At 36.4% G+C, this 10,664-nt stretch overlaps 1 protein-coding gene across 1 annotated transcript in view; it reads right to left on the bottom strand.

Moving 5' to 3' along the window:
- Positions 1-10,664, bottom strand: part of INPP4B (inositol polyphosphate-4-phosphatase type II B) — a 352,372-nt gene that overhangs the window by 112,019 nt on the left and 229,689 nt on the right. Inside the window, exon 14 of the mRNA XM_007464000.1 lies at positions 3,263-3,466. Within this exon, the coding sequence (XP_007464062.1) occupies positions 3,263-3,466 (204 nt within the window). The remainder of the gene's footprint in view (positions 1-3,262; positions 3,467-10,664) is intronic.

Genomic DNA, 10,664 nt, shown 5'->3' with positions numbered 1-10,664 from the left:
AAAAAAAAAAAAAAAAAAAAAAAAAATACAAACTCATAGAAACAGAGAATAGATCGGTTGTTGCCAGAGCTGAGGAGGGGGAGACAAAATGGGTGAAGGGCGTCAAAAGGTACAAACTTCCAGTTATGAGATAAATAAGTGCTAGGGATGTAATGTACAACATGGTGACTATAGTCAACAACACTGTACTGTATATTTGAAAATTGCTAAGAGAACGGGTCTCAAAGTTTTCATCCTAAGAAAAGAAAATTGTAATCCTATGAGGTGATGGATGTTTAAATATATTGTGGTGATTATATATACGTATAAAATCATTTTGTTGTACACCTTACACTAATGCAGTGTTATATGTCAGTTAGCTCAATAAACCTGGAGAAAAATATTTCAAGCAAAGAACAAAGAAGCCATCCAGGCCCATGCACCCTCACAAAAGTAAAATCCATTTTTACACCTTCCCTGCAGTCTCAGCTGAGGAGCACACTTCTGCCCAGGACTCATCCTCCACCTGCCTGCTTGAATTGATCATCTTCTCTTCTTTGCAAGGACCTTGTCCTATCAGTAATAGCCTCTCAGTCTCTTAGCCTCTTACGTGGCCTTTGGAGTAATAAACACAGTCAATTTCACGACCTTTAAAACAAAACAAGTAAGCAACTAACACACACACACACACACACACACACACACACACACACACACACACACGACCTATGTCAGCTAAAAGTGTTCCTGTCTAAAGGGTCACCTCATCTTCTTTCTCATACTGTTAACTTCTATTCACATTTATATCTCAGGAATTACTTCTGGAGATCCCATCCTGACCACCAGACTCCCACTTCATCCTGTGTATAATCCTAAATTGCACTGTCATTGCCATTGGTGTCTATAGAGCCCTGAATAGGTCATGGAGCCCTCGCAGCCATGGGCGGGTCACCTATGTTTCCCCAGCACGCGGCACAGTGACCCAGGCAGAACAAGGCTCAGTAACACCCACTGCACCAAATGCCTCACCATAGACCTCAACTCACCATGTTTCCTACTCTCTCCCTCTTTTCCCATCATAAAAAGTTTCTGTATTTAAAATGTTGATCTGAAGTCACATTAGCAGAGTCAACCTTTTTCCACCTGTCCCTCTCCATCCCTATCACAACATTTTAACTATTTATTAACATATTTTTATCTACCACTAGACTCTGAGCTCTAGGACCTAATGATCTGACTTATATTCCCTTTTGGAGCACCTGTGGATATAGGAGTTCTCAAAAGTTATCTAAAAGGAGGGAGGGAAGGAGAGGGGCAACTGGAGCCACAGGAGGAGGGTGAGGTGTGGGAGTGTGTTTGCATAACACAATAAGGTGAAAATTATGAAAACAAAAGATACCCAGTTCCAAAACTCTCCCTCGACTTAATAAAAAATGGCCATCATTTGTCAAAAAGTTTGCTGTATGTTTATTTAAATGAAATACAAGTTCTATATCTACCCAAACTCTTTCAAATTCACATTCTGAATTTATGATCTACCCCTTTTCCCCATTTATCTCAAGGAGTAGTACTGATCCTCATAATAAGATTATATAATTTACATATCTTAAAAAAGAAAACATACAGCAATAATACTAAAGTAATACAATGCATTGGCCTGGGCTTTTCCAGGTCATGGGGCATTATCACACAGGTAAATCATTTATCTTAGGAACACACTAAGAGCTAAACAGAACAGGTGCTGTTATTTTCACTTTACAGTTGAAAAAAAATTGAACTTCAGAGAGGTTAAGAGGTATGCACGCCTTGGAGCTATGAATTGAAGTAGGTGACGGTAAAAGGAAGAAATATTAGATTTGCTCTTTTGAAAATGATGCAGTGGGAGAAATGCAGTCTTAATCAGCAACAACAAATACTTATTCAGCATTTACATCATGGAGCCCAGCTCTGTCTTTCTTGTGATAGAAATTTTATCAAAAGAAAGAGCAGGTATCACTTCACAGCGCTTCAGACAGCAATATTTTTGAGAGGCCTGAGCCTTTCAAATAATTTACTACCCAAACACTTTTAAATTTAGGGTGGCAGGAAAAGTAATCGTTAACTATTTAACATCTAATACAGCTAGCATACTACAGCATTTTCTTGGTTTAACATATGATACAGTAAAGCGTTTCCTTCTCTCTCTCTCTCTCTCTCTCTCTCTCTCTGTGTGTGTGTGTGTGTGTGTGTGTGTGTGTGTGTGATGTGCATGCACTTCAAAAGGTTCTTGGATAATTAATATGCATTGATTCAGGAAAAACACACTGTTCCCTCTCATCCAGAGAGAGAAACCTTGATTTTCTCCTGTCTTATTCTGCCCATCTACAGTTCCTATCACCATGTTGGCTTCTTTGGTTTATGTGTCTTTGCTAGTTATTTTTTCAGATGCTTTTATGTGGCCATTCTCCTGCCAATTTTAGAGCCACCTGGAGCAACATCTTTTTTTTTTTTTTTTGCCGTACGCGGGCCTCTCACTGTTGTGGCCTCTCCCGTTGCGGAGCACAGGCTCCGGACGCGGCAGGCTCAGCGGCCATGGCTCACGGGCCCAGTCGCTCCATGGCACGTGGGATCCTCCCGGACCGGGGCACGAACCCGTGTCCCCTGCATCAGCAGGCGGACTCTCAACCACTGTGCCACCAGGGAAGCCCTACATCTTTTTTTAAAAAATAATAGAACTCATGAACAAGAAGAATTTAAGAGATCTTTGTGTCCACTGCCATATAAATGTTAACACTTTTTCAAGTGTGTCCAGAACTTACACGCTGGATTGCACCAATGAAAATACTTGTTGCATCTAAGGAGTAGATTATGGATGATTACTGACTCATTTTCTAAAAAACAATTTTAATGGTTTATATTACCTTGGCAATAAATAAGGAAAAGTATTGATATTATAGTCTTGCAGTTGTGGCATCCTTGCTTTGATGACATTTCTTGGAGATATTTATTCTTTGACTGCATTATATGTATATAAAATATATATAATGTATATGTTATATATAGAAGCTATTTGATAGCAAATAGGTTTTCACGTCAACTAAATGTGATCAGGAATAAAATTTTCATTTTATCATTTGCCCCTGAGGAAAAAATGTAACCTATTTATCCACAATCTGTATTATGACTGCTTTCCGACTTGTTTTCATAAAAAGCAGAGATTTTTTTTTTTTTTAACATTCTTGCTTTACTTTTCAGGACTAGACACGGAGAAGCAGGCTATGTAAAAAAAAAATTAAAAACTTACCCACTCTTCCTCATCATAGTCCGAATGATGCGGTATGGAGTCCTGCCTTCTCATCGGCGGGGGTGGGTCCTGGGAACTGCTCTCCTCTGTGCTGTTCTTAGGAGAGGGCGGCTTATTAAGGACACCTCCTGGCCTGGCAGTGTAAAGTGCTAAAAGGGCACTTCTGACCAGCTGATCCTTGAAGGCATGTACGAAAAGCTCTGTCTGGAAAGAAATTGACAGGGATTCAGCACAGAGCTTTGAAAAGGTCAGTGGCAGATTTGCTGTCACTTAAGTGGTGTGGATGGTGGAAAAGTGCAGGCAACAGAGAGAGAAAATGATTCATACTTATCAATGGAAAATAGTTTGGTTTGGGTTTCCACCAAGGCCTTGAGTCCTATTCTAAAGTTAATGCTGAGGTTCTATATGCGTTGTAAACACCATCTGTCTCCTCAGCCCACTCTCTTTTAGTTCCAGATCCTGTCTTTGGAGATGTATTTCACTGGGGATTATCATCTGAACACCATCTCCCTGCCGTGCCTTTCAAGTAATTCCAAATACACCTTTAAAGAAAATGTGATCAGACTATGTTTATCTTGTATTTTAAACAGAGTTAAAGGCTAAAGAATGACATATCTCTTCAAAAAAAAAAAAAAAAATAGAGGCAGGAGACCTTTTTTCTTTTTAGCATCATGGACAGATTTCAGCAGTAGAGATGACACAGGCAGTCTTCCCCATGAAAACATTTGGCTTTTATTCCCCATTACTACCCTCTAAACTGTCTCCTCCACCAAATGGTTTCAGTAATGTTCAGTGTTAACGAGCTTACTATGCAACTTGCCATGTAGGTTTTACAAGCTGGTGGTAAATACCTAGTAAGTACTATAGTAATGATGGCTTTCCAACAATAAAGAACTTTACAGCTGTACTCTGCAATTTCCTGATGAAATGTTTAATGGCTTCACCCTGTTATACACTGCAGGGTGCAGTAATTGATTTTCTGTATTATAGTACACTTAACATACACGTGGCCTACCAATCTGTTCAAAGAATAGAGAAGTAACTCAAGCACTGACCCACATTGTTAACATATTTATGCTTTGTAATCTGTTGGGAAGGGGCCCTTTAACCCATAGCATTATTTTGAATCACAGATCATTTACTGAGACACTCCTGAATATAATGCTGTCTTCACCAGTGCTGTAACTCAAGGTAATCATTTATTGGTGCTCTCTCAATATGTAGTCAGCAGTGCCATGCTCAATAATTGTTACTAAATTGTCTCTGAATTTCCCTGTTGTGAGTGTGGACAATTACAGAAAACCAGTTGAACCAAGTGCAAAATAGGCAACTAATTAATAAGACCCTGTCATATCTGCATAGTTATATCTTTGCAAAGATCGTGAAATTCTAGAGCTAGAAGGGAGTTGAGTGGACCTCTTCACTAACCAGATAAAAAAAACTACGAAAAAAGTGTGATGATCTGTTCTAGGGCAGACTGCTGATTGGCAGCACAAAGGGAACAGAGTCAAAGTTTTCTAACAAATTCAGCAGTATCTCCCCTTACTCCACACCATCCACCATGACCCTCAGCCCCGATCCTTCTGTCCTTCCCCTTCTTCTCTAACTCTGGCTCCCCATGTGTTCTGAACATCTACCAGCTCTCATAGTTAATTGTGTCCGCAATTGCTGATGTTAACTCTCTGCGCTGTGAAATTTTAATGGATGTTTTAAACTCTCTTTTAATCTGTTAGTCATATTGAAGGCACTTTGAAGGTAAGTAGACAAGAAATATGGTAAAAAGAGGCTATATTAGAATAAGAGGTTGGAAATTATTTTTATAATAACTAAGAAAATAAAAATAAGGCAGAGCTCTTTTTATTAAAAGAACGGATGAAAAAGTTGGCTAGACAGTACAAGTCAGTATAGTTACAGCAAAATGGGGGAACATGCTGTTTACATAATTTTCCAGACAGCATGGATGTGTCTGTCAATGTGAATTTAAATATTAAAAATGTGAATTTACTTCCACTCAGCTTAACCTAACTATTTCTTTCTTGATAGTTTCTTCTTGATAATTTCTTGATAAATTCTTTTGATTTATTTTTGGAGCAAAACAGCTTGACTTCTTTGACTTCCTGCTACTACAGCTCCAGTCTCCATAACACTCACTAATTACTATGTAGCTGAATACTATTCAAACCCAATGAAATTTTCTATGGTTCTTGTAATCACCACTATTTCTTCCCATAGCACACACACACAGAGTTTCCTCTTAATTTACTCAAATCTCATTTGGGTTGATTTAGCACCAAAGACATGGGAGATAATACAGTAGATTCTTGCAGTTTTACAACCTAGAATTTTGGGGGAGGGTAGCTGAATATAATGCACAAAATATTAAACACAATAAGAGCTGATCTTCAACTTTGTGTGTATACTGAAACATGTATCTGACTCCTTGGAAACTGTCTGGATCACCCAGATCCTGTGCATAGAATCGTATTCTGTTAGAAAACAGTAAAATATTCCATTGCAATTTCCATCATGACCTGGAAAAAATCTTAATTTTCTTGACTGGCATTACTTGGTAAAGGCAGACCAATATAGACCCAGGTGTTTTACCATCAAAATAAATCAGCTTGAAGAGATTACGGTAGTCACACAATCCCAACACATCTGTATGTTGCTGTTCTTACAACTGAGATAATACCAGGGAAGTTACGCATCAGGGAAGGAGGTGACCATGTCTCTCTGAGCTGCCTATTGACTCAGAGTTCTGAAAGCCTTTTTCCTTTTCTTACTTAGCTCCAACTATAATAATGAAAGAACAAAGGCTGACTAAATATTATTGTAAGGGTAGGCAAAGCAATTAATTTAAAATATCAGTGTAAGATTATAGTAAAAAAGCATAAACTCTGAACACAAGGCAGATCTATTTCATTAGTTCTATATTTAAAAAAGAAAAAGAAAAGAAAATGTTTTCTTGCCTTTCTGCCATTTGTCCAATTCATATACTCATACAAGTATCCTTCAAAGTAACACACAGAATTATCTGCAAGTACAAAACTACTAAAAATTACTTCTCCTGGGGATACATTTCCTAGTTTCCTGAATACTAATGGCAGGGGAATAGTTAGAATACGTTCATTTAAAAACACTCTTTTAAACTAGAGAACTCAACAAATTAAGCCAAGTCCCATTCTATTTAGAATTTCCTTAGAGTCACTGAAAAAATTCAAGGCCATGCCTAATCTCATCTGCAATACAAAATACCATAAACAAGTAATTATCATTTTAGTAGTCATGTATATGGAAAAAAGAGAATCCTGCTTATTTTAAAATTTGATATGCTTTAATTATTTCATAGTGTCATACTCGACATTAGTACATTGATATGTGTTTAACATTCCCTAAAGCAAAGAACATTGAACTTTCAGCCAGGAGAGTTACCTGACATCTGGGCAGCTTATATAAATTATCCACTTGACCTTGGCTAAATCACATAACAACTTTTCCCCAGTATGTACAAAATTACAATGCCTATATCTGTGAAACCCTTATGGGAGTTCACTGAAAACTGTACTCTTCTATTTATGCTTCTCTTTCTTGACTGACCTTTTCAGTTTCTGCTGTTGACTCATAATCCCCTGCTCACTCAAAATGCGGTAAGTGGACCCCAAGGGGCCTTAAACCACATTCTTAAAAGCATTTTTCCATTGGTGATGTAACCCCTTCTTCCATAACTTCAAGTATCATTTTTTATTATGCCAAGGTCTTCAAAATCCATTTCTGCTTACCTCCTGAATGAGCATGGTCAAGGGTTTCCATCTGCAAGCTTTTAGAGAAGTCCCAGCCCGATCTCAAGTTTTTCAAATAAATGCTTTCTTCCCTGTTTTCCATCTGAGTGGTATCATGACTACTCAGCAACTCTGAGTCCAAACGTCTGGATCATTTTCAGTAATATTTATTTTCTGGGTTAGTGATCAATTTCTAGTAGTTAGATATTTTCAATAATTTCAAAGATTGACCCTTACGTTATATCCCCACAGCTAATCCTAGTTAATATCCTTTCTGCATTCCATGTTATTTTCATAGTCTTCTTACTGGTTGATTTACTTTTCTTTAACTCTTCTTTTTTCAGGATGTTATCCAAGGTCACCAACACTAAAATGTTGACTTCTGGGTCCCATCTCAGAACTACTGAATCAGAATTTGTATTTTGTCAAGCTCCCCCAAAGCATTACTGATATTGTGATGCTCAATAATTCAAATCTCTCTGTCCTTACTCAGCCTAGTTATGGCTCTGAGGATGATCTTCAGAAAGCAAGCCTCCAGGCCTTCTGCCCTTAACAACCTTCTCAGTACCTACAGAACAGAACTTCTCTTGGGTAAATAACTAGGAGTGAGATGGATAGCTCATATATAAATCTCTTAACTTTATGAGACACTGATGAACTGTTTTTCAAGCTGCCAACAATTGTGTACCCATTAGTGATAGATGAAAGTTCCAGTTATTCCATATCCTTCCTAACTTCTCCTATGCTCAGCCCTTTCGATTTTAGCTATTCCACTGGGCAGTTAGTGGTACCTCATTTTAGTTTAAATTTGCATTTCCCTAATAACAAATAATGATGAGTATCTTTTCATGTGCTTATTTGCCATCTGTCTTTTTTGATAAACTGTCTTTTCAATTCTTTTGCTCATTTTTAATTGTTTTATCATTCAGTTGTAAGAATATACATTCTGACACAAGTCCTTTGTCAGGGACCTATTTTATGCATATTTTCTCCTAGTCTATGACTTGCCTTTTCAATTTCTTAATAGTGTCTCCTGAAAACTTTAATGAAAGCTTTTAATTTTGAAAGTTTTTAATTTTGAAGAAGTCTTACATATCTTTTTTTTTTTGGTTCATGCTTTTTGTGTTCTAAGAAATCTTTGCCTAACCCAAGATGACAGAAATTTTCTCCTATGTTGTATTCTAGATGTTTATTTATTTATCTGTTTGTTTTTTCTTTTAGCTTGTATATTAAGGTCTATGATCCATTTTTAATCAATTTTTATATAAGTGTGAGGTAAACATAAGGAAAGGTTTATTCTGCATATGGATATCCAATTGTTCCTGCACTATATGTTAAAAAGATATCCTTTCCCCAATGAATTTCCCTTGCACTTTTGTCTAAATTTATTAAACACATATGCATGGGTCTATTTCTAGATTCTGTATTCTATTCTGTTGATCTATATATCTGTGCTTACACTAATATGTTACAAACCATGCAATGAATATCATTTTTGTTTTAAAGAGTAAATATGTTTAAGTAAATTAAACTTTTGATTTTTAAAATTCTGTCCACATACATACCATTTCTGGCACTCTTTATTCTTTTGTGTAGATCCAAATTTTCATGGTATCATCTCCTTCTGTATAAAGGATCATTTCCTTTAAAATGTGTCATAGTACAAGTCTGGTAGGAAATCTCACAGTTTTTGTCTAAAATGATCTTTATTTCACCTTTATTTTTGAGGGACATCTTCTCTAGATATGGAATTGTAACTTTCTATGTACGTCAGTATTTTGAAGATGTTACTCCATTATCTTCTGGTTTGCATAGTGTCTACAATTCTCATTTGTGTTCCTCTGAACATGTGCCTTTTTTTTTTTTTCTGGTTGTTCACAATTTTCTCTTTACCTCTGTTTCTCAGCAATTTAATACCTGTGTTTCTTTCTTTTTTTAATATTTACTCTGCTGGAGTACATTTTGCTTCTTGGATCTGTAGTTTCATTATTTCATCAAATTTTGAAAATTTTGGTCATCATTTCTGCAAATATTTTTCTATCCCCCTCTTCTTTTATTCTAGGACTCTAATTATATGTATGTTAGATATCTTGGTATTGTTCTGTAAGTCATTCATGCTCTGTTTTATCATTTTCAGTTATTTTTCTCTTTGTGCTTCATTTAATATTTTCTAATACTATGTTTGCAAGTTCACTATCTATTCTTCTGAAGTGACCAATCTGCTAATTCCACCCAGTGCATATTTTTATTTCAGAAATTATATTTCGCTTTTCTTTGAGTTCTATATGATTCTTTTTTTAATTTTCCTTTTTTTCTCCTCATCCTTTTTATACATTTCTTTGCTTTCATAAGTATGTGAGCATATTTATAAGTGCCATGTTAAGGTTCTTATCTACTAACTGCATCATCTCTGTCATTTCTGGGTCTGTTTCTATTGCTTAATTTTTCTTCTAGTTACAGGTTATATTTTCCTGCTTCTTTGCATGCTTGGTATATGCTTGTTGAATGCCGGGGGCATTTTGAGTTTACATTCTTGTTGCTATATTTTATTGTATTCCTTTAAAAAATGTTGGGTTTTGTTTTGGTATGAAGTTAAGTTACTTCACACCAGAAGGACTCAGTAAGATCATATCGAACCTTATTTTTAAGCCTTGTTAGAGTGAATCAAGAGCAGCCTTTAGTCTAGGACTAAGTTAGCCCCACTACTAGGGCCTTGCCCTTCTGAGGGCTCTATGCAGTGCTCTATGTGTGACAAAGTCTTCTCACTCTGCTGGTCAGGAGATAAACCATTCCGAGTCCTGTATGACCACCAGGACTTATTTTGTATGCTTATTTCTTGTACTTATTTCCCTGGATTTTGATAGTTTATTCACATGCGTGTGCAAATCAGTACTCAGGTAAAGATTTTAAAGCACCCATTTATAGCCCTTAAAGTCCAAGGCTCTTTCTGTATGCAGCTCCCTCCTTTTTGGTACTCTGCTCTGCAAATTTTAGCTATCTTGGCTTTCCCAGAACTCCACTTTCTGTCTCCTCAACTTGAGAAGTTGCTGTTTGGCTTCTCCCTCCTTGTGCTTCAGCCTGGAAACTGCCTCCAGGAAGAAACTAGGCAATTATAAGGTCACATAGTTTGTCATCTTCCTATGCTGCCTGTTTTCCAATGCCTAAAAACCATTATTTTATACATTTTGTCCAGCTGTCTTTTTGTCATTTGAGAGGATCCATATTACCCTACCATGGCCAGAAACAGAAGTTCTAATTCCATGTATTTTATGTATAAGTATCATTCTTAATATTATTTTACTTTCTTACCTTTATTTCCCTTGTTTTTAATATTCTAATAAACACAGTTTTGTTTTTATATAACAGTACTTATTTCACCAATTAAATATTTACCATATGAGGGAGACTATGAAAAGAAGAAACGTAAGTTCTAATCCTGAAATTTCACCTTCATTTACACTAGTTACTTTCAAGCTCCCTTAGAATTTAGTATGTATGTATGTGGGTATATGCAGACATATACTTTCACCAGCTATAAAAAACAAACGAAAACTCACTGAATTCTTCTACTCAATTTGGGATTGAGAGAGAGTAGTGGAGGTGAATAAACAATAAGAAATTCC

This window comes from Lipotes vexillifer, unplaced genomic scaffold, assembly GCF_000442215.2.
Source record: "Lipotes vexillifer unplaced genomic scaffold, Lipotes_vexillifer_v1.1 scaffold1293, whole genome shotgun sequence".
Taxonomy (NCBI): Eukaryota; Metazoa; Chordata; class Mammalia; order Artiodactyla; family Lipotidae; genus Lipotes; species Lipotes vexillifer.
The sequence above is the reverse complement of the archived record's forward strand: the minus strand, read 5'-3'. Positions and strand labels throughout refer to the sequence as shown.